Genomic DNA, 21,603 nt, shown 5'->3' with positions numbered 1-21,603 from the left:
GAAATAAACTTACTTGATGCTATGCTAGAGGCATAGCAACTGGTACTCCTGGTCTTATGACTTCATTTGGAGAAATGTTGGGCAAAATAAAGGCATTCATTTGATAGAGAAAGAATTTCGGGAATTTTTTTTAATCAATTTCACCCTATTTTTCTTTTTGCAATTTTATTTTGAGACTTTTTTTAACTGTTATTCAAGTTATTTTTGGACTATTTAAGCGGTTATGAATTGTGTTCCAAACAACATTTATAAAAAAATAATTTTTTTTTAATTTTTTAATTGTCTGTATTAATGTATTGATGTAAAAAGTAATTTTAAAAAAATAAAAAAAATATTAGTTTGATGTATTTTTAAGATAAAAAACACTTTAAAAAATAATTGTTATCATTCTTAAACACCTCTAAGTCGATTGGATCTTATTGTTACAATTTTAATATAATATAATTTTAAATAAAAAATCAAATAGAAAGATTTCAAGGTTGATTTATTAGATTAAGTTTAATAATAATATTAAATAATTTCTCAAGACATACATTTTTTTAAAAAATGATACAACCTAGGGGGGACTAGGACCATAGAAAACAGTAAAATTGAAATAATGAAACAGTTAAGATAATAATTTGTTTGCTGAAAAATAATTATTTAAAAATAATAATTTTTATTGAAAGTAAATTCATAAAAATAAATTATTTTTAATATTTAATAGTATTATAAAAAATAAGTTGGAGAATATTTTTTAATATTTGACTAAGTCGTAAAAAATAAATTAAAAAATAACTTATTAATGTTTTATTTTTTTAAGTTTAAAAAAATTAAAAACAAATTTAACAAATAAAAAAGCTGAAGAATAATAAAATAATTTTATAAATCATTTCAAATAAAGTAAATAAAAATTAAAATAATAAGAACTAAATCTGATAAATAAAAAGTTTCGATTACAAAAAATAAGATAAAAAAAAACTAAAACTAAATTAATATAAAAATAAAATTCTAAGAGAAAAAAAATATATATATATATATAGCAATCCAAAAATTAAAGGTTAAATTTGATATAAATAAAAAATAACAAAATATTTTTTAAATTTTTTACATCTTTATGTTTTTTCTTTAAAATAAAATGAAAGAACTTTTCTAAAAATAAATTAAATGCTTTTTACTGAGAATATTTATTATTAATGATAAACAAACATTTAAAATTTTAAAACTAATTTTCAAAAACCAATTTAGTCGGCGAAAAACTGAAAAGGTAAGATCACCATGGCATCATGAAACAACCATGCAATTGGGGCATAGGTTATCGAAGCAGTTTACTTAACAAAGATTAAGAAAAAGTCATGGGCAACTGTGACTGAGTACCTGATACCATCAGAGAGTACACGCCACCCTACTTTCCAGCTGGCTTTCTCAACCCCAATTGGAGGAAAGTACATACTGCCATAACTGCCATAACGGTCCACTTCTCCAGCTGGATCCCAATCACCGCTTTAGGCGCACTCTAACATACTTCATCGCTACAATACTAACGTACGCACTCCTCATAGCATTGTATTCTTGTTTTTATCTATATTTCTCCGAGAAAAATCTCTTGCTAGCCATGCTTTTCAATAAAAACGATGAAACAAGCGCTGTAAACAGAGGTCCTCTTCGCCGAACGTAAATAAACATCATTGTTCTTAAAAAAATATCACATGGAATTTAATTAAATGAATACGTGCGAGCGTGTGTGTATAACACGCAAGTGTAAGCAAGCAGACATCGCACGTGCGATGCGCTGTGAGAGACGGGCAGCAGGGGTAATAAAAAGAGAGAACCAAAAAAGGCGGCTTAGAAATGGGCGAGTTTTCGGTGAAAGCGATATTTGAGGGAGGTGAGTTCGTCGGCAGCAATCTCCTGCAGGTTTCCGAAACTTCGATTTGCCAAGACAGCGCCTCTTCGGACCTCACTTAATCCACCAATGCTCTCACTCGCTGCTTCTACCATCACAACTCAGAAAATAAAAATAATAAAAATAAAATACCAAAACATTAAAAATAAAAGAGAATAAGATTAATTCAGAAACTGCATTGTACCTATATGGTTAGAGAATCCATTAAACTGAGCCAAATCTGCAACAAACAAACAGATATTTTGTTTTTCAAAAAAAACTAATTAAGAAAAATCTAGACAGTTAATGTTTTTAATTTATTAGTACCTGACTGAGAAGGAGTATGGGAGACAAGGAAGAGGACAAGGAAACAAAAGAGGGTGAGGAAAGGAATAAGGTGAATGAGTTTCTCTGGTTTTGGAGGCGCAGATGAAAGTACCGATGAAGAAGAAAAGAATCGGCGTGGTTTTGTTGATTTGTGATCTAAGTCGTCAGCGTCGGGTGCGAGTGAAGTAGAAGGAGGCAGGTCTTTGATTACTGGTTTAGTGTCGTTTGATAAAAGAGCATCGGCTCCTCCATGGGGGTGGAGCTTGGTTATTGGTGAGCCTAGAGATTGTCTTTGCATTCTTCAGAGACAGAGACCGAATAGGGAGAAGGATTGCTTGCTTTTTATTGATTTGTTTAGCCAATACGCTCTGGGTGTCTAACAAGAGAGTTGTTTTGTGAGCTGTTGTTTACTTGCCGGTTAATCTTCTATGCCAATAATTTTCCTTTTTTATTTATTATAAAAAAACAATATATGGTTTCATATATATAAAAAAGTCATGCTATCTGTTCGATAAAATAAATGTTTTTTTTTTAGTTTTTTTAGTTTAATAATTTTATTTTTTGACTTAGTATTATTAAGTTTTTTTATTTGAAATGTATAGTTTTATAATTTTTATTTTTCCTAAAATGTATTGATAGATATTGTTTTCTAGTTTTTTTTTTATATATATAAAGGGTTGTGATAATTTTTTTTGTGAGAGAGTCTTTGATTAAATAAAAATAAAATATTTTGGATTTTCTTGTAATTATGCTATACAATATCTTTAAAAATCTTGATTTATAATAAACTTTATTATCTCTTAATTTTTGACAACGTCAAATATGGAATGCGATTTTTTTTTTTTTAATGAATAGGAGGGTCAAAGGTGGGTGTTAAATTGTTACTGTTGTGTATGGGCTTTGCTTTTGATTTTTTTTTGTTAAGGGAAAAATGAATTAATTTTTTGGGTCAATTTGTTATGCTTTTTAGGTTGACGGTTGATAGGGTGGGGGCTGAGTCATTAAAAAAAAAAAAATGTTTGTAGGCTATAGGGTCGGTTTTCAAAGTTCATGTTAAATAAAAAACATTTGCTTTTAAAATTTTTTTTTAAAAAAAAAAAACATTAAATTTTAAGGGGTTTTTAAATATTTTTTTTAGTATTTTTATATACTGATATAAAAAATTAAAAAAATACTTTAAAAATATTTTATACCACATTACCAAGTAAGTTTTAAGATATTTTATTTTAATTGTGTTTTTATTTTCTTTAAGAAATAAAATTTGAAAGCAGTTTATAAAGAAACTAAAAATAAAGAATAATAGTATAACTTGCAACTAGAGACATATATATATATATATATATATATATATATATATATATATATATATATATATCTTGTGCTTTAGGCGCTGGTGGAGGATGTCTTCTTTGGACTATTTCTTTGTGGGAGGCGGCAACAATAAGCTAAAAATAAAGAATAATAGCAGAACTCACAACTAGACACACACACGTGTACACATTTTCGTGTTCCTCAACTTTTATTTATTTTTTATTGTCAGCCATTATATTTGTCATGGTATTTCATCTTTTTTGTAAGAAGTGGTCCCTACCACCCAACTACTCATGTATTATCCACTCATTTGTATTATCCACGAGTGTACTATGTTTAGTTTACATGGTGGATCCAAAAGTGTGACTCCGCGTATACGTCATCTGAATTTCACTAAAAAATAAAAATTACTTCACTGTCATCAAAATATTAGATTGAATTTAAATATACTTCTTAATCATGTTTTTAAGAAATTTTTCAATGATATATTAATAAAATATTAAAAGATATGACTACATCACAGCAACCACACACATAAAACACTATTAATTAAAATAGTATTTTATTTTTTTTAATTATATCTTTTAATATTATATTGTTTTAAATATTGGACTACATAATTCTTCTTCAATTTTTTTATATTAGGTTATATACCAATCTCATGATTTTTTTTCTTATTTTTAATCTTTAATGTTAAACATGTTGGAAATGGAGTTTTGTGATTTTTTTTATTTGCTTTTATAAATTTATCATAATCTCAAGACTCAATTTATTTTTAACTTGAGTTATTTTTTTTTTATCTTTTCTAATTAATGAATTTCATCATTTAATATTGAGTTGCTTGGAAATTAGACTTTAAATATTTTTTTATGGGATTATTTAGATCTCATGATCAAAATTGTGGGTTTAGTAGGCTGATCTAAATTGACTATGGTAATCTTTTTTTCCTTTATTAATTGAATTTTTTTTCATTAGGCTTTATATTTTTTTCCTTTATATGATTATTATGATTTCATAACCCAGATAATAGGTTTTGCAGGTTGACCTAAATTGATTTTGTTCTCTTTTTTTATCCCTTTTTAATTGATTTTTTTTAAATACACCCTCCAACAACTCAATCTTTTATTTATTTTTTTAATTTATCCTTTAATATTATGTTATTTGGGAATTGAACTTCGTAATTGTTTTCAATTTGCTCTTTATGGAGTTATCGCAGTCTTATGAATTTAGTTATTTTTTTCTTGATTTCAAACTTCCATATTAGGGCTATTGAAAATGACCTTCATAATTGTTTTTATTTAATTCTTTTGAAGTTATCTTAATTTCATGATCCATGTCCCATGTTTAACAATTTAGCTCGAGTTGACTTTTGTTGTTTTTATTTTTTTTTATTTAATTTTTTTCAGATTCCATTGTTCAATATTAGGTTAGTTAGAAATTGAACTTCATATTTTTTTTATTTGCTTTTTATAGGATTATCTCAATCTTATAATGCAAGTTGCATGTTTAACATGTTAATCTTGGTTGACTTATCTTTATTTTAATTCAATATAATATATATATATATATATATATTAATTTCATCCGCTAACATTGAATTGATTAGAAATTAACCTTCATATTTTACTTTAATTTGCTTTTTATAAGGTTATTATGACCTGGATCGTATATTTAACAGGTTAATCATGATCGATCTAATATGCCGTCATCTTAATATTTTTTAAAAAGTATTATTCAATATATTATAGTATATATATTTTAAAAAATAACATTGATCATGCATCATATTTTGAATTCATATTTTTTTTTTTATTAAAAAACAAGTTAGCAATATTTATATATATTTGTTACGTTAACAAAATTAATCTATCTTGTAACACAGCACAGGCCAATGATATAATTCATTCTAAAATAAATATGTAGTTAACAAGACTTCAGTAAATTATGTGTTTACTTCCTAAATATAATATGTCTCGGAGTGTAATCAACATGGAGTGCATGGAAGATCTAAAAAGATCCTCCATTATAGTAATCAACAGTAATCTCAAAAACACATGTTAATAAGTATTGAAACAATGAATTTATTTTAGAAAAATATTGGCATAGATGGTATAGAAAAACACCTAAAATATTTAATTTCTATTTATCTATGTCTCATTTGCCAAAAGGCAAGTGAATAGGAACCCTATTAATATTGAATAGAAGAAGAATAAAAGTAAAAAAAATTATTCCTTCAAATAGAAAATAAACTAGAAAAACCTAATAATTCTTAATAGAAAAAATAAAATTATAATGTTAAAAACGAGTTAGCTCATCTCATATTATCCAGTTTACATATCTATTTTGCTATCTTATATTAACTCAATTCTAGTTTTTTTTTTTATTCAATTATATATCTTCAAATGTTTTTTTAGGGTATCAGGATCCTTTTTGTTTGTTTGTTTATTATCATTGTCATTTTTTTTCATCATTTAATTTAAATAAAGTCAATTTATTAAACTTAATTAGCTGTATAACTCGAGCAGTTTATAATAACTCATTTTATAAATTTATCATAGAACACTAAATAGCATGAGCCCATACCAGTTCAAGGACTATTTGAGAACTATAACTATATTAAGAATTTTTTATTTAGAATAAAATTTAATTAATATTGTGAACGACTATGGTGAAACTTGCATAAAGACAGAATAAATCAAAAGAAAATGATTTATAATTGAATAACAGGCCAATGCTCCTCATATTTCATTTTTGTTGCTTAATCAAACATTTAAAAAAAAAAAAAAAACTGAAGCTTTAAAATTTAAGAGGTCTAAATTTCAAACCAGATAAGTTGAAGCACATTTGATTGCAAGAGAACCAGCATCCCTCAGGTGTTATAATTCATTCCTCTTGGCAGACTATAATAGACCCGATTTTTGCCCCAAAAGCTAAGATTGATGAGAGGTATTTTTCCTCCATATATTAGATCTTTAGATGTAGATTATATATCTACCGAAGGCCACTGTCTTCATTCTTGAAATTGTGATCACTATACTTGTATTCTAGTAGGTAGACTTGGCTCGGGTTAATTTAAATATATTTTTTATTTTATAAAAAATAAAAATAATATCACTTTTAAAATAAACAGTAAAAATTAAAAAAAATCAATTGATTATGAGTTAATTTAAGTTTTTAACCGGAATTATACCATATCAATTTTTTTTATATATATTTTTATTGAAACCTATTCCTGCTTAACATGTTATAGATGAATTGTTCGCCAAGCTCAAAGTAAGGCCTTAAAAGGGATAAAAGCTTAAAGAAGGTATCATTTCACAAGCTCTTACCGCTAAACCCTTCTAAAAAATCTCAGCAAGGCATTTACGTTGCATTAATTTGTTCACCAAATATTATTTTTCGCTGGCGCATATGTATATTCATAATTATATATAAAATCATTAATATAATACCCTTAATTTATTTAAAAAATGTATATTTTCTATATTTTCAATATAACTTTTTTAATTAATTTTTCCTATTTAACATTTTGTTCTCTTTTCCTAATATAAGTTTCTTATTTTTTTTTCGTTTCCTTATTATATTATGTTTTCAATTTTTTTTTCAATTCAGTATCTAATCTTGTGTTTTCTATACAACATATTCAATAACACTTTCTATATAACACATTTTCCCTCACAAATCACATGAACTTTTTTCTTTTTTCACAAGTCTAAAAAATATCACCCATCAATATTGGTAGTCCCAATGTCACCATCAAATAATTTTGGCATCAATTTTACTATTTAACTTTTAAAAATTCTAAATAAAGAACTTTCATCTATTTTTAAGGCTTTCCATTCATATTTTTATCCAAATTATTTATTCTTGCAAGAAATGATGTTATTTTGTTGAGAACTTAACGTTTTTTTATCAAGTATTTAAACAAAAGTCATTTATTATCAAAATAACTTACTGGTAAAATTGATATAAAAAATAATTTAGATATAGAATTGATAATATCCTAATAGTTTAGTGATATATTTAATATTTGTCCTTTCTTTTCCTGTCATATCTCAAATAGAATGATGAGAATACCGATTATTTAAGGCCCCGTTTATTTGCTGAAAAATAATTTTTTTTTAAAAAAGTGAATTATTTTTTGATGTTTAGTAGTGTAATGAAAAATAAGTTGGAAAACATTTTACAGTGTTTGATTATGTCATGGAAAATAAACTGAAAAATAACTTATTAATTTTTTATTTTTCTCAAGTTTATTAAAATAATGAGAAATAAATATTACAAATTAAAAAGTTGAATGAGAATAAAATTGAAAAAAAATATAATTTCATAAATTATCTCAAATAAAATAAATAATAATCAAAATAATAGAGATCAAATCTAAAAAATTAAAAAAAATAAAAGATGAAGAAATTAAAATAATAATAATTAATATTTCATAAATTATTTCAAATAAAATAAGTAATAATAAAAAAAATGAGGATCAAATTTGATAGATAAAAAATTTCAATAAAAAAATGATAAGTGAAAAGCAAATAACAATTATAAAAATGAGGACCAAAGTTAATATAAAAATTAAATTTTAAGAGATGAAATGGAAAAATAAATATTCAAAACAAAATATATATAGCAATCAAAAGTTTAAGGACCAAATTTGATATAATCAACAAATAACATAACATTTCTAAATTTTTCACGACTTCCGTAAAGTGTTTTTCGCCTAAATTTTTCAGTAAAACACTTTCCTGAAAATCAAATCAAATTTTTTTTTACTAGAAAGTATTTTTCATGAACCAACTATTTAAATGACAAATAAATATATAAAAATTTAAAAAAATAATTTTTCAAAAACAACTTTTTTAAAAATAAACATAGCCTAAATATTAGAGACTATAACAAACATTTTATGGTCTGTTTACTTTTTCGATTAGAAAATGTTTTGGTGAAAATTCAATTGTTTTTTGTTTTTTAAATTATTTTAATATATATAAAAATAAATTTTAAAAAATAAAAAATATTATTTTATATATATTTTTTTTTTAAAAAAACACGGTAATGCAGTAACAAACGGGCTCATGCGGTGCACAAACAAAAGAAGGAGAAGTTTCTTGAGAAACAGATACACAAGATGGTGCTATGGGAGATCGCATTGGGAACTGCGTATTTTTTGGGTTTGAAACGGGCTTACAAATTGGCTTCAAGGATTCAACTTAGGATTATCAGCCCCAAGTACCCTAGGATTCGTCAGTTTGTTCAGAGGTATGTGCTGTTGCTATTTTGTCGAAATGTTGTTTAATTGACGAGCTCTTTTGATGCATTTGATTCTTGTAAGTGAATGACTCTGTTTTGATGACACATATGATCTAATCAGTATTTGATCTATGCATTTCTATAGAAATTGATTTGTGGAGTGCTTTTTCATTGACCATTTTACTTATTCTTTTTTTGTGGGATTTTATAAAGATATATTTGAAGTAGCTGCACCAATGTTCTTATGATCTTGCTCGTCTATGATTTGTTTGATAGAGACTAGGGAGTGCCTGGTTTAGACATAATTGAATTTCCCCATTACTTCTTAAGTCTCTAACCATTTAATACATAGTTCTTCGAGGAAATTGGGGTGGTGTGAATGAGGTTGTCATAATATCGAACACAAATACACAGGTATTGGCGGTATATCTCCTTAATCTTGCTGATTAGGCTGCCAAATGGATTTGATTTGCTTAAAATGCAATGAAGACCTACACTGCAGTTTTTCCTCTGCTTCAGGAGCATCCATCAGATTCATTGAGTTCCATTTTAATCATTATTTTCTTTGTTCAGTGCCTAACCGTTGCTTCTGTAATTTCTCTCTGTAGTCTTCTGTATATAGTTGCGCAATGTGTATTGGCAGCATCTCCTTAGTGGGTCGCCTTCCCTTATGCTAGAGTTTTTTCCACACATGCATGCACACTATAGAATGGGTTTGCTGAACTTGTTTCATTTTCTCTTTCAAACCATAATTTCCATATATCACTCTCTACTTCAAGGGTGTCAAGAAGTGAAAGCATGCTAAGGGGGTGTCTTTTCTAATTTGAATTCTGACATAATTGACTATACAATTTTATCCCAGAAGGTGATTATGCCTTAAAGTCCTCGCAATTAGAAAATTACGGTATTTTAAGCAATCAGTTTTGAGATAGAGGTTTGGAAAAACTTCTTCAATAGTATACCATGGATTTTGATAACGCATGTCAAACATTAACAGAGTGTATACTGTTTGATGTCCAGACAACTATTTGAACGTCTATTAAAGATTTGAATAGATGAAGTTAATGCAATTGAGACATATTTGGATGCCTTAAAGGCTTGGAAGGTTCTTTCAGTGCGACTGTACTGCTGCTAAACTTTCTATTTTATTACCAGATTGGCTTAAATGCCATTTTGTACAGTTTGTGCATCTATTACTTGCTGGTGCTACTATCGCTGTTGTATGTTGTGTATCATTATGTTGCTAGTACGTGTATATCTCCATGCCTCTAGTTTGAAACTACTTTAGGGCTTAAAAAAACCTCACATTTTCCTTTCTTTTCCCAACTTCATAGACGAACACGTGCTATTTTTGATGTTGCTCTGAAGGTTCACCTGAATGTACAGCAAAGAGACATAGAGGTTGGTCGAAATCTTGGTAACAGGATTCTGAGGTGGCTGCACCAAATGAAACCTTCCGCTCAGATTCAGGGTCCCTCACCTGAGAAACCCACAAATGGTGCTAGCTCAAATATGAATGTTACAAACCAGGTAACCAACACTTCCCACCTGAAAGCTTCGGGCATTGGCCGGACATCTAGATGCCAAGAATCTTATAGGCACCTTTTCACCTCACCAAGGAGTACGTGGTCAAAACCATTTTCCATTGCAATGATGATGCGACCATCAAGACCTGCTGGGATTTTTACACAGTACAGGCACTTGAGCATCCAGGGCCCTGGAATGTCAAGGCCAAACTACATTATTGGTGGTGGATGTGGGTTTCGGGGGGTTTTCCGGAAGGACATGATGCGGTATATGCTGCGAAACTAACAGTGGTAGGTATTTTTTATTTTGTGTTTCTTGTGGAGTCTGGCTTGATTCTGAGATGGAACTGTGCTAGAAGTTGGCTGAGGTGTAATTTGAGGGGACACAACGTAGTCATGCTGAAACTGATAGCCGAAACCATTTTTCCTATAATTCTTTTCCCCTTGTGGGTAATAAATTTCCGCTTTTATTTTCTGGTTGTTGTGTATGCTTTAGAGCTCCTTTTTTCTTAGAATTTGCATTAACTCGACCTCATTGATTTCCTGTTGAATGTTTTTTGAGTTGTACGGCTGCTTAAACAATTATATATGATGCTGATGACTTATGAAATGACGCATATAACAATATTAACAAGTTTCTGAACCTATCAATCAATTATATATATAAAAAACAACTGCCATTTTTGTAGTATTATTTTGTAAGAAATCAAATAACAACATCAAGTATTCTTATACTGCTGGGATTTTGTTTCGCATGGTACAATCCCCGGTGAATTAGGCCCATGTGCTGTCGAACCACCAGCGAACCCCGCCATGTTGTAGTGGCATCACTCTCCGGAGCCAGGACCACACTGTGCCTGTTCGAACAAACCCTGCTGTGTGAAGCCAAGACCGATGTCGGGATTAGCGTGACTTACCAAATCGTGTCCTGGCCTGAACTGGTTGCGGCCAGCATCACATTGTGGTGCTTCAAATGAGGCCCTGCTCCGTGAGGTCGCTCTACTAGCCAGGACCCAGTAGCAGAGTAGGCTGCCTGCCCTGGGATGCCAGCACTATCCCAAGCAATGTCAGGCTTGTATGGACCTGAAAGAGTGCCAGCGAATTACACGGTTTACACCCTCCGGGTTCAGTCCAGTTCCATCACTTTGGTGTCCCTACATGGGTCACAACTCACAAGCCACCAAAAACGACAAGGCCATGGTGGTTTAAGCCCACTTCATATGGGTAACTGTGTATGGCTTGCATTAAAGCCCAAATACATATCCAATAAATTTCCACCTGTTTTCTATTTTTCCGGCTTTGGAAAGTAGAAACCGGCTCCTGCACTTTAGCAACCTCTCCTCGTTCGAAAGAAGAGAACAGGTGCGAGATCATCTTAACCCTGTCGTTTATGATTTTACCACTGTCTTACTTCTTCTTTTTTGTATTGAATTACTCGTATCTTTTTTTCTTTTTCTTTTTTTATAAATTGGGATCTTACAGCTCTGTGATTTTGCTCTAATATGGTGGAAACAGTAATGAAAAAAATCGATTGATTGGCTTCAATTTTAAGTTGGTGAATTCCCACTTGATTGATTGAAATCATTTCTTGAATTTCATATGGGTGTTTGTATCTGGGTTGATTAGTCTAATGACTATGAGGATTGAGATGAGTTGCTAGATTCTAGAAGAATGTTCTTCTGGACCTTAAGCTCCGTAGTTTTATGACATTGTTGGTGTTTGTGTTTGGGGTATTCCCTGTCTTAAAAGGGGCACTACTAATTGCTTTCATTTCGTTAAATGAGGTAAATGACCGGGCTGCTTCTTCTTCTTCTTCTTATTATTATTATTATTATTATAATTCATCTCCAAAATGAGTTTCTAGGCTAGTAATGATGGATCACAAATGAGGGCGGTGGTGCATTTTTCCCAAATTCTTCTCTTAGTTGTTGCTTGAACCCTTGTAAATGGCTTGTACTCAGCTGTTGATCATTGTGATTGCAATGATAGTTGGCAATTGAGTATGATTGTGTATGCTTGGTGTGGCAAGTCTAATCCCGATGCATGAGATGTGGATTGGGTAATAATTCAATTTTTTTGTTTAGTGTTCATGATCCTCCTGAGTTGTTTCTTATTTCCTACCTCCACATCGTTTACACAAGCAATGAGGTGAAAATGCTCAGGAAGCATGCTGTGGCTAAGAGCGGGAAGTCTTTCTGAAGTTAAATTGGAATTCTTTGGATTTAGCATTTTGGAATTTGATAATTCTACATTTATTGTGGATCATGGAGCTTAAATTCAATCCAAAATTAATCTTGTGTAAGCCAACTTCTTTATTGATGGCTCTCATTACACACAATAAACCAGAAAGACATTGTTTTCCTCGTTTTTATGGGCATCTCTTTTCACATCCTTCACAGCCTGATTTGTAGAGTCTGTTTAGCTTGAGGAAGAAGTTCTCTTTCTTTTGATTCCTTCTCGTATTTTTAGTTTTTGCTGCATCTCCTTGTATAAGGTTTTGTATGTAGTATTGTGCCACCTTTCTCTTGTTCTTTTTTTTTTAATTATATCCTGCTTGTCCACAGATTTTTTTTTTTTCTTTCCCCTTTCTGTATGTTGAATTAGTATTTCATGTTCTTACAGGCACAAACAACTGCAAACACTGGCATGGAGTTGGCAGACAGAGCAGTAGGGTTTTTGTTATCTTTAACCAGTATATCTATCTTCACTTATTATACTTTCTGGGTTATCATTTTGGTGAGTTCAGTTTTTCATTGATTTGGATCTGCATATTCAATGAACTTATCTTTAGTGTTTACTCTTAATCTTGTGGTTTTTCAGCCATTTGTAGACAGTGATCACTTCATCCACCACTATTTCCTTCCACAAGAATACGCCATACTTGTACCTGTGTTTGCTGGCATGGTGCTTCTCTGCTTCTTAAGCGTGTTTGTTGGATTTGTGATGCTTAAATCCAAAAAGAAGAAAGCATAATGCAACCTCGATTACCATTTTGCATATTCTAATACATTTTACATTCACAAACCTCACTTTCTCTCGTTGCTAGATTTGAAACCCAGAGTGTTTTTCTTGTGAGATTAGAGCAATTATAACATTATTGTGGCATTAGATTTCTTGCTTGAAATGACTGATTCTTTCTTATTGACTATCATTGCATCGTTGACACATGAGCAGTTTAAGAATATGGCTCAATTATCAAGTTTCTTGTGATATGTAGAATATTAAGCCAGAACTTCCAGTCCTGAACTGAGTTTGTTCATTTTACTCTCTATCAGTTCTTTATTGCTTCGAGTCTATAAAGAGCATGCCTCCTATTTGTTATTTTTTTCAGGCCCATTCCCCTTACTCTCAGAGGATAACAAAAGGTTTTCTGGTTTATACAGTTCCTCATTAATTTGAGCCTCATGCATCCTTAAATTCGGAAATGACTCTGTTCTGTCTAACGATTGCTGCTCAATTAGTTCACAGCCTGATGGAGTAGATCTAGTTCCAGGGATTTCCCACATTTCTCCTCTAATATCAAAAGAAAATTCCAGGGATTTCCAATTAGTTGTGACTCACATGTCTCCTCTAATATCAAAAGAAAATGCAGCCGTACCATCAGCAGGGTTCTTTGCTTGGTTATCAACCGAGGTTATTGTTTACTTGCAGTAGACGTAGACTATTATACAATACATCTAAAACAAATGACCGTTCTGAACTGGTCCTCTCCTTTGCTTTTATTAATGAACAATTTCGTTTTGTTTTTTTTTTTTTTTTTTTTTTTTTTTTACATTTTGATCACTGAACGTATTTTCTCTCTAACTTCATTTCATGTGATGTTTGTGATAAATCACGTGTTGATGTAGTCTTCTCCTTGTATTTTCTTGACAATCCAAAGTATTTAAATAAAATTTCTGAAATGAATTAGAGGTAAATTTCAAGAAAATAAGATTTAAATTTGTTGTATTAAAAAGAATTAAAATAAAAAAGGACCAAAATAAAAAACAAAAAACTAACTGGGTTTCTCAACTTCGCCCAAAAACTTTGTTTCTTCTAAAAATTCTTTATTCGCTCATTTTTTTTCCTTTTAATTTTATAATTTTGTATTTTAATTTTAAACTTTATTTTTTTAAGTTTGAGTCTCTAAATTTTGATAGAGAAGATAGAAAATCATAAGGGAACGGCAAAGGTGAAGGAAAGTGGTTGATTGATCATATTCTGACACTAAAAATTATAGAGCTTGGTTTCATTAGGTTTTTTTTTTTTTTTTTTACAAGAGGAGTATTATTAAGGTTCTTTTGAACTTTTTATTTTGTCAATACAAGTACATGGAGGCCCGAGATTCTTTTATTTGGTTTAATTTATATATATATTATTAATTTAACGGTGTTGAGATTGAAAATGGTTTTATTTAGATATTTAATAATGTGTTTCTAAAATTTTTTCAAGTGAAAACATATCTGAAAAATAGATTCAAAGACTTCAATCTTAACTTTTCAATCATCTTTGATGGTTAGATATTTTACTAATAAATCATGTGTCGTGTTTTTTTTATTAAAAAAAATAGGATGCATGTCGTGTCGCTCTCACTATTAAACAAAAAAAAAACCCCGTGTCGCTCTTGGTGCTGTATGCCCACCAAACTTTAATAAAACATTATTAGATTTTTTTTTATATATAGCCTTTTAGTTTGTTTTTAATTTTTCTTAAACTTTAATAAAATTAATTATAATTCAATATTTTAAAACATTATTCCATTAAATACCTTTAATTTTGTCTTTATTTTCGAATAAGATTATAGAATTTTTGTGATATTAGCAATCAATTCATTAATTATTTTATATGAACCTATTAAATTTATGATCATGAATATTCAATAAAAAGAAAATTTTATATTTTGTAATTATAAAATTTTTACAAGATTTTTTAAAATTAATTATTTTTTCTCCAATTTCATATAGAGACATGATTTTCAATGTTTCTTTGTTAAAACTTTATTTTCATATTATTATAAGTTTCTTAATTTAAAAAACAATGTATGAGACTTGGTGTTGAGTCGGAGGCAATTTTTGGAACATTACCATAGAACTGAGTTAATTACACCTGTTTGTTGGGAAAAACTCCTCTGATGTGGATACGTATATCACAGTTACCACAGAACTGAGTTAATTTTTAAAGATTATTTTTTTAGAAATAGTTTGGAATCGCTACTCGAATCATCGGATATTTAAATTTTAAAAATATGGTTATAGAGCTTGGTTTTGACAATTTTTATGATTTTCATATTTCTTTCCTTTATAATTTCTGTTTTTTTATTTTGATTTTTAGTTGAGATAAGATTTCTGCCTATTTAAAACCTTGTAAATATTCTAAAAAAAAAGCTTGAGAATTGTTATTTTATAAAAAATAAAACATGAAAACTTAGGGTTCATATCAGCATTTATTTTTGCTCATAAAATTCCTTTGTTTTTTCTTTGTTTGTTGCTTTTCACCTGCATCAGAAGATCTCAAACCTAAAATTTCAATCATGTCTCGAAGGAACAAGAAGAGAAATCTAAGATTAAAAATGCATATACATTATTCTGACTCGCCTGAAACACCAACAGGTTTTTGCAACAAGCTCATAGCCCTGCATAATCCTCAATGCACTGAGGGTGCTGGAAAGAGAATAAATCTGCTCAAACTGTTTCCAACACTGTTTAACTCGCATCGTACAATACATAAATTGACATCTCACTCATTATCAATGATTACTTCTTTGAAAAGCGCGAAACACCTACTACTATTCTTGTCCAAGCAGTCTTTTAATCAACCAAACTTTTAAGAGGATATGGCGAGGCATTGCATTCATGTTTCAGATTTTATAGCACAAGTTGCTGAATGTAATGCAGTTGGAAAGCATCAAGTCATCCGTGAAGTTGCAAAATGTCTTTTCATCCATTTAATCATCTTAAAAGAGTTGAAAAACACCTTTTTGCGTGGTAAAGTGTCAACAATCACACTGCTGAAGAATTACGGTGGAGAAGAAAATATAAAGAACAGGGTGTCAAGACTGTACCTTGTACCTACTGAGATGATAAATCCTACCAGGATAACAATGAACAAAGCAATCTACCTCTTCTAAGTTATGCTAGGTAAATTCAGAATCACCCTGTTGGTTTGTTGAATTAAGATTAATTTTAATGGCGCTTGGCTAAAGTTTACTGTTAAAATGGTGAGGCACATTTCAAGCAGAATCCCATATTCAAAGTGTAGACAACGATTCAGCATTCCACGCAGTTTCATACAAAACAGAAGATCATTTCCCAGAAAAGCTAGTGGCTTTTGAGAGTGATATGAACCAACCAAACAGAACAGAACATACCAGAAACAACACCAGTTGCTTCAAACCCAAGAATTATCAAAAGCAGCTGATGTGATTGCCCGCGAAAACTCCTCGAAACTTATTCTTCCATCCCCATCCGTGTCTGCCTCCTTGATCATCCCTGTCAACTCCTCTGCAGTAAGGGCATGCCCTAGTTTTGCCATCGAATGCGCCAACTCGGCTGCTGTAATAAACCCATTACCATCTCGATCAAACATCTTGAACAGATGCTTTAGCTGCTCCTCACTATATGGTGACTTCTCCGGAAGCAGCTCTGGTGCTACCAGAGCCACAAACTCTGAGAATTCAATTAAACCGTTGCTGTTTGTATCTGCCTTCTGAATTAAGGTTTCAAGCTGATCAGGACGAGGTTTTAGTCCTAAGGACCGCAAGAGTGAACCTAACTCAAGCTGCGTTAAGCTTCCATCATTGTTTCTATCAAAAGAACGAAATATCTCACGAAGCTCGGCGATTTGCTCATCATCTAGCTTCACAGCTGGTTTCTTGTTGCTCATATTGTCAACAAAAAACAAAAAATCTCTCTTTTCTACTCACTTTCTTCACAGTTTGTATCTTTAATTCTTAGCAAATATGATCAACTCACTAGCTATCCAGATATTTATTGGAATAGTAGTGTCCTAACACAAAAGGCTATATATAATATATTTGAACAAACAAGAAGAAAAGGGGCAAATATTTGGCAACTAATGAATGTCCAAAAATTTGCAGTATGAGAAATTCTGTCTGGATAAAATAATTTTCACCTCTTCTCTTGATATGAGGGTTCGAGTCATGGCTTTCTTTCTTTCATTTCCAAGATTGATTCACTTCTATCGTACTCCCGTTGTATATCTATCAATTGTAAGCCCCCTTTTCTCTCTCTCAACAAATCTTGGAAATGGATGACTTCTTTTTCCGTGACCAATAAGAAGAGATCTGAGAGATCCAAGATTGCGTTGATGATCGTTCTTTCTTGCCTCCACTTTAGATGGATCCTCACCCAACCCAACGAAGGAAAAAGAAAATAATAATAAAGAGGGGAATAAGGAGCCAAAAATTGAGAAACTTTGGTGATGCTTCTTTGTCTTAAGATGATGAACACGTAGTATATGTTGAGACTTTTCGTAATTTTTGTCAGTTGGTGAATAGTCAACACCAACACCAAAGACAAAGAAGCATTCCACGAATCAATAAATGGCGAACACAGATATTCCATGAACTTAGTTTTTATTCATTTATTTTGGTGTTTGCGAAGAAGAAATCCAAAGCGGCAAAAGAGGCAGCAATTCCGTGATTGGCGAAAGTCTTTCTTGCTGGTTTAGCTGCAGTGTCACATTCTCCTGGCTCTTGCCAACCCTTTTTTTTATTTTTCTGTTAATTAAATCAATACTCTTCCCTTTGTTGGGCAACCCAAGCAAGTGGGAATGGAAACAAATCATATTTTGGCATTTGGCATTTTGCACCAATCAAAGATTTTTCCCATTTGAGCATTTACCAGAAAAGAAAAAACATTTTACTAAAGAAGAAATTGGATGCGGCGTGGATAAAGCGTGTAATGAGTGTGGGTATGCAGAAGGAATGTGGAGGCATGCACCGAGGACGGTGATGTCGGTTCTTACTTATATTTGTTTTTGTTTTTTAAAAAATATATAAAAAATTTTATTTTTTTATTTCAAACTAATATTTTTTTTTTTGTGTTTTTAAATTATTTTAACGTCATAATATAAAAATTAATTTTTAAAAAATATATATATTATTTTAATAATAAAAATGTAAAAAACCATAATCACAAAGTAAGACTTATTTATAATATAATAATATTAATCTATGGATTTTTTAAAAGACAAATGCAATAATCCAACCTAACTTGTCTGGGCAAGAAAATTTTAAATAACTAGACATGTTCGTCCTCAAGAAACAACAAGAACATGGAAGACAAAAAAAGGATGATGGACGGCTATAAAAAATAATTCGTTCGTTCGATGCCATGGCTTAGTTATTTACTAGGCTCTGGTCGGCGCTTCGGTTTGGATAAGAAATATATAATTACATTAAAAAATATAAATGTTTTTTTATTTGTACATGCATGAAATATTTGAAATAAAAATTAAAAATTTAATTAATAAATCAAAAATAAATTAATCAATCACCATAAATATTAATAAATAAATAAAAAGTTGATATGACTTATTCAACCAAGCGGACAAACATTAACTTAACTAACTTACTCAAATGGTATTCTGGCTAAAAAATAAAACACCTTCATCATTTTAATCTTGACCAACTCTATCTTCAATGTCAAAATAAATAATTGCTAAAGAATTAGATTGAAAGAAAAAACCGAGCGAGTTATATAATAAGACAACAACAAACTATATTGACCCGGGTTAACACATAAAATTTACAAATAAGGTAATGAATGCGACTATAATGTGTTAACTTGACTGGATAATTTGTCTTCCTTTTTCATTCCTTTATTCTCTTTTTTGTTGGACATTTATTGAGTTTTAATTGACACAAATCAAGTTAAATTTAGAAGTAAAAAAAAAAAATTATAAAAAGAATTTAAGCTAAAAATTTAAAAATCTATCATAATATATTGATCTCAATCAACTTTAAATAACAAATAAAATTTAAAGTCCAATTCAAAATATGGTCGCAATCATGCATTTAAAAAAGTTGAAGCATGAAATTTGAAGGAAAAATCTTGGAATACAAAATTAAAGAAAAAAAAAAGGAAGAAATGTTTGAAAAAAACAGTAAGTGAGGTGCTTCACTATTCATTATATTGCTTTTCAATTCTTCTAGCAGAGAGAATAACTAGCTCTGCTTCCCATGCTTAGCTGGAAGTTAAATAAAATAAAAATAAATTAACATAACAAATGCAACTCAAATTTTTAACACTGAAAAAAGAGAAATTGAGGGAAGGATGGATAGTTGAGAATGAATTGAATATATATATCATTCGATTGATAATTAAGGACAATGATTCAATAAAAGATTAAAGAGATCCTTCAAATCCTTCTTCACTTATAATTCCTAATCATTTCAATTTAGATGAACTGACTTCTACCATTCTTCTTCTTCTTCTTCTTCTATATATAAATTGAAATGATTAGGAATTATATATATAGAAGAAGAAGAAGAAGAAGAAGAATGGTCTCATCCTCCTTCTTTTACTTGTTAACCAAACACCCAAAACAATAGCAAATCATTCATCCTCACCTATCCATTCTTCCTCGCAAATATAACCTAAAACTTTGAATCCGTAACTATTAAAAAATTAACAGCCAACAGTCAGAGCATGGCTGCTCGATAACCAGACTGCTTGGTCAACGGTAACTCATGCATCCCCGCGTATAGGTGCCATTTTTTTTTACATGTATATATATATAAAATAAAATATATTTTTTTACTTTAAATAATTTTTTTATGTTTTTATATTATTTTGATATGTTAATATCAAAAATAAATTTTAAAAATATTATTTTAATATATTTTTAAATAAAAAATATTTTAAAAAATAATTATTATCACATAATTTAACTACAAACTTATTTGAGTACGTGCTTTTAACACATAGAAGAAGTCATTTTACCTTCACTGCATGTACATTAGTGATAAATAGATCCGAAAACGACTTTATTTGATCTCAAATCTACCTTCCTAGTGAATAATACAATGATGGAGTCTACTACGGTATTAAGGTTCTAAGATCTAATGATCATTAGGAACAATCCAACCTGCAAAAATTAGAAATTTTAATTTTCTAACGATGGAGTTAAATGCCAAATCACTCTTGCGTAACGCGATACTAAAAGAAACTCCTTGAAATTAGTATTACATTAGCTAGTTTACCTATGTTGTGCTGCGGGTAGATTTCAATTTAATTTCTAGTAAAGAAAAATAGAAGTTATGAATTCATTCTACAATATCATAAAATTTATTAATTAAGAAATTGAAAGATGATGTCCACATTTAATACAATAGATTAAAAAAATATGAACCTATAAATAAATAAAAAGAGCTCTTAATGCTAATTATAAATTAAAGTTGAAAACTTATCTTTCTTGCAAGAAACAAAATATAAATGCACATGTAAATATTTTATCATAGCTATATTTTTCATTTTATTTGTTTTTTTTTATTTATCTTTGGATTTAATTTTGGTGGCTAAGCACATAAGATTTTTATTTTTATAAATGGACAATTTAAATACAATGTATTCATCCATCTATAATTTATGAGGAGAATATATTCCAAAATAAATTACAACAATCTCTTTTAAGTACTAGCTATTCGACTCATGATTTATCACCGGACATGATTCTTTTGAAAAAACTTGGGTATGCAAGTTATTTTGACATGTTTTCTTATATAAAATAAAACTCAAAGTGTAATTAAATAAATCAATAATCATCTATGTAAATAAATAAATAAAAATTGTTAACAATAACTAAAAAAAACTAGAAAAATTAAGATATCTAATTTCGTAAAATAAAATATTTACTTTTCGAACCCGTAACCCATGTCATTACATCAGAAACATCACAAATGGAAAAACCTTAAAGTCCAATCCCCTACAAATCAAACACCTAATGATGAAATAAAAAAAAAAATCAATAAAAAAAAATTATACTTAAAAGAATGATGGTGAAAATCTTAGATAAAAAAATAAATTAGATGGCATAAAAAAGATTTAAAATGAAGGGTTAAATTGAAAAGAAAAAATAAATCAAAAGAATGAGGGCTAAATCAAAAAATATAAAAAAACATAAACTTTGATTGAATGATGAAATTAAAAACCAATAAAAGTTTTAAAAAAAAAACCAAGAAAAAGTCAAAAACCAAAAGAATAAGGATCAAGTTGAATATATATGTGTGTGTGTGTGTGTGTGAGAATGAGAAATGACAATTTAAAGACTAAATTAAAAATATAATTTTTTTATATAAAATAGATAAGAATGAAAATACGCAAT

At 29.5% G+C, this 21,603-nt stretch overlaps 4 protein-coding genes across 5 annotated transcripts; 2 read left to right on the top strand and 2 right to left on the bottom strand.

Annotated features, from left to right (window-relative positions):
• Positions 1 to 1,614: 1,614 nt before the first annotated feature.
• LOC118039227 (uncharacterized) lies at positions 1,615 to 2,602 on the bottom strand. The gene is made up of 3 exons (XM_035045869.2): positions 2,192 to 2,602; positions 2,070 to 2,105; positions 1,615 to 1,973 (listed from the first exon to the last, which is right to left on the bottom strand). The coding sequence occupies exons 1-3, from the start codon at positions 2,487 to 2,489 to the stop codon at positions 1,825 to 1,827; spliced, it is 483 nt and encodes a 160-aa protein (XP_034901760.1). The 5' UTR covers positions 2,490 to 2,602; the 3' UTR covers positions 1,615 to 1,824.
• A 5,983-nt stretch (positions 2,603 to 8,585) lies between these two features.
• On the top strand, positions 8,586 to 10,830 carry LOC118039226 (uncharacterized). The gene is made up of 2 exons (XM_035045868.2): positions 8,586 to 8,761; positions 10,087 to 10,830. Exons 1-2 carry the CDS (start codon positions 8,631 to 8,633, stop codon positions 10,562 to 10,564), a joined length of 609 nt encoding a protein of 202 aa, XP_034901759.1. The 5' UTR covers positions 8,586 to 8,630; the 3' UTR covers positions 10,565 to 10,830.
• A 721-nt stretch (positions 10,831 to 11,551) lies between these two features.
• LOC118039224 (dolichol-phosphate mannose synthase subunit 2) lies at positions 11,552 to 13,603 on the top strand. 2 transcript variants are annotated; one of them, XM_035045866.2, is made up of 3 exons: positions 11,552 to 11,640; positions 12,901 to 13,014; positions 13,099 to 13,603. In XM_035045866.2, the coding sequence occupies exons 2-3, from the start codon at positions 12,925 to 12,927 to the stop codon at positions 13,249 to 13,251; spliced, it is 243 nt and encodes an 80-aa protein (XP_034901757.1). In that variant the 5' UTR covers positions 11,552 to 11,640; positions 12,901 to 12,924; the 3' UTR covers positions 13,252 to 13,603. The 2 variants fall into 2 exon arrangements, with proteins under 2 accessions (XP_034901757.1, XP_034901758.1); XM_035045867.2 differs by lacking the exon at positions 11,552 to 11,640 and adding an exon at positions 11,763 to 12,576.
• Positions 13,604 to 16,503: 2,900 nt separating this feature from the next.
• LOC118039223 (probable calcium-binding protein CML11) lies at positions 16,504 to 17,834 on the bottom strand. Its single transcript, XM_035045865.2, has one exon. The coding sequence runs from the start codon at positions 17,137 to 17,139 to the stop codon at positions 16,645 to 16,647; it is 495 nt and encodes a 164-aa protein (XP_034901756.1). The 5' UTR covers positions 17,140 to 17,834; the 3' UTR covers positions 16,504 to 16,644.
• Between the last annotated feature and the right edge of the window lie 3,769 nt (positions 17,835 to 21,603).

The sequence above is a fragment of the Populus alba genome, chromosome 1 (assembly GCF_005239225.2).
Source record: "Populus alba chromosome 1, ASM523922v2, whole genome shotgun sequence".
Classification (NCBI taxonomy): domain Eukaryota; kingdom Viridiplantae; phylum Streptophyta; class Magnoliopsida; order Malpighiales; family Salicaceae; genus Populus; species Populus alba.
Note: the sequence above shows the minus strand (reverse complement) of the source record. Positions and strands in the feature narration are given on the sequence as shown.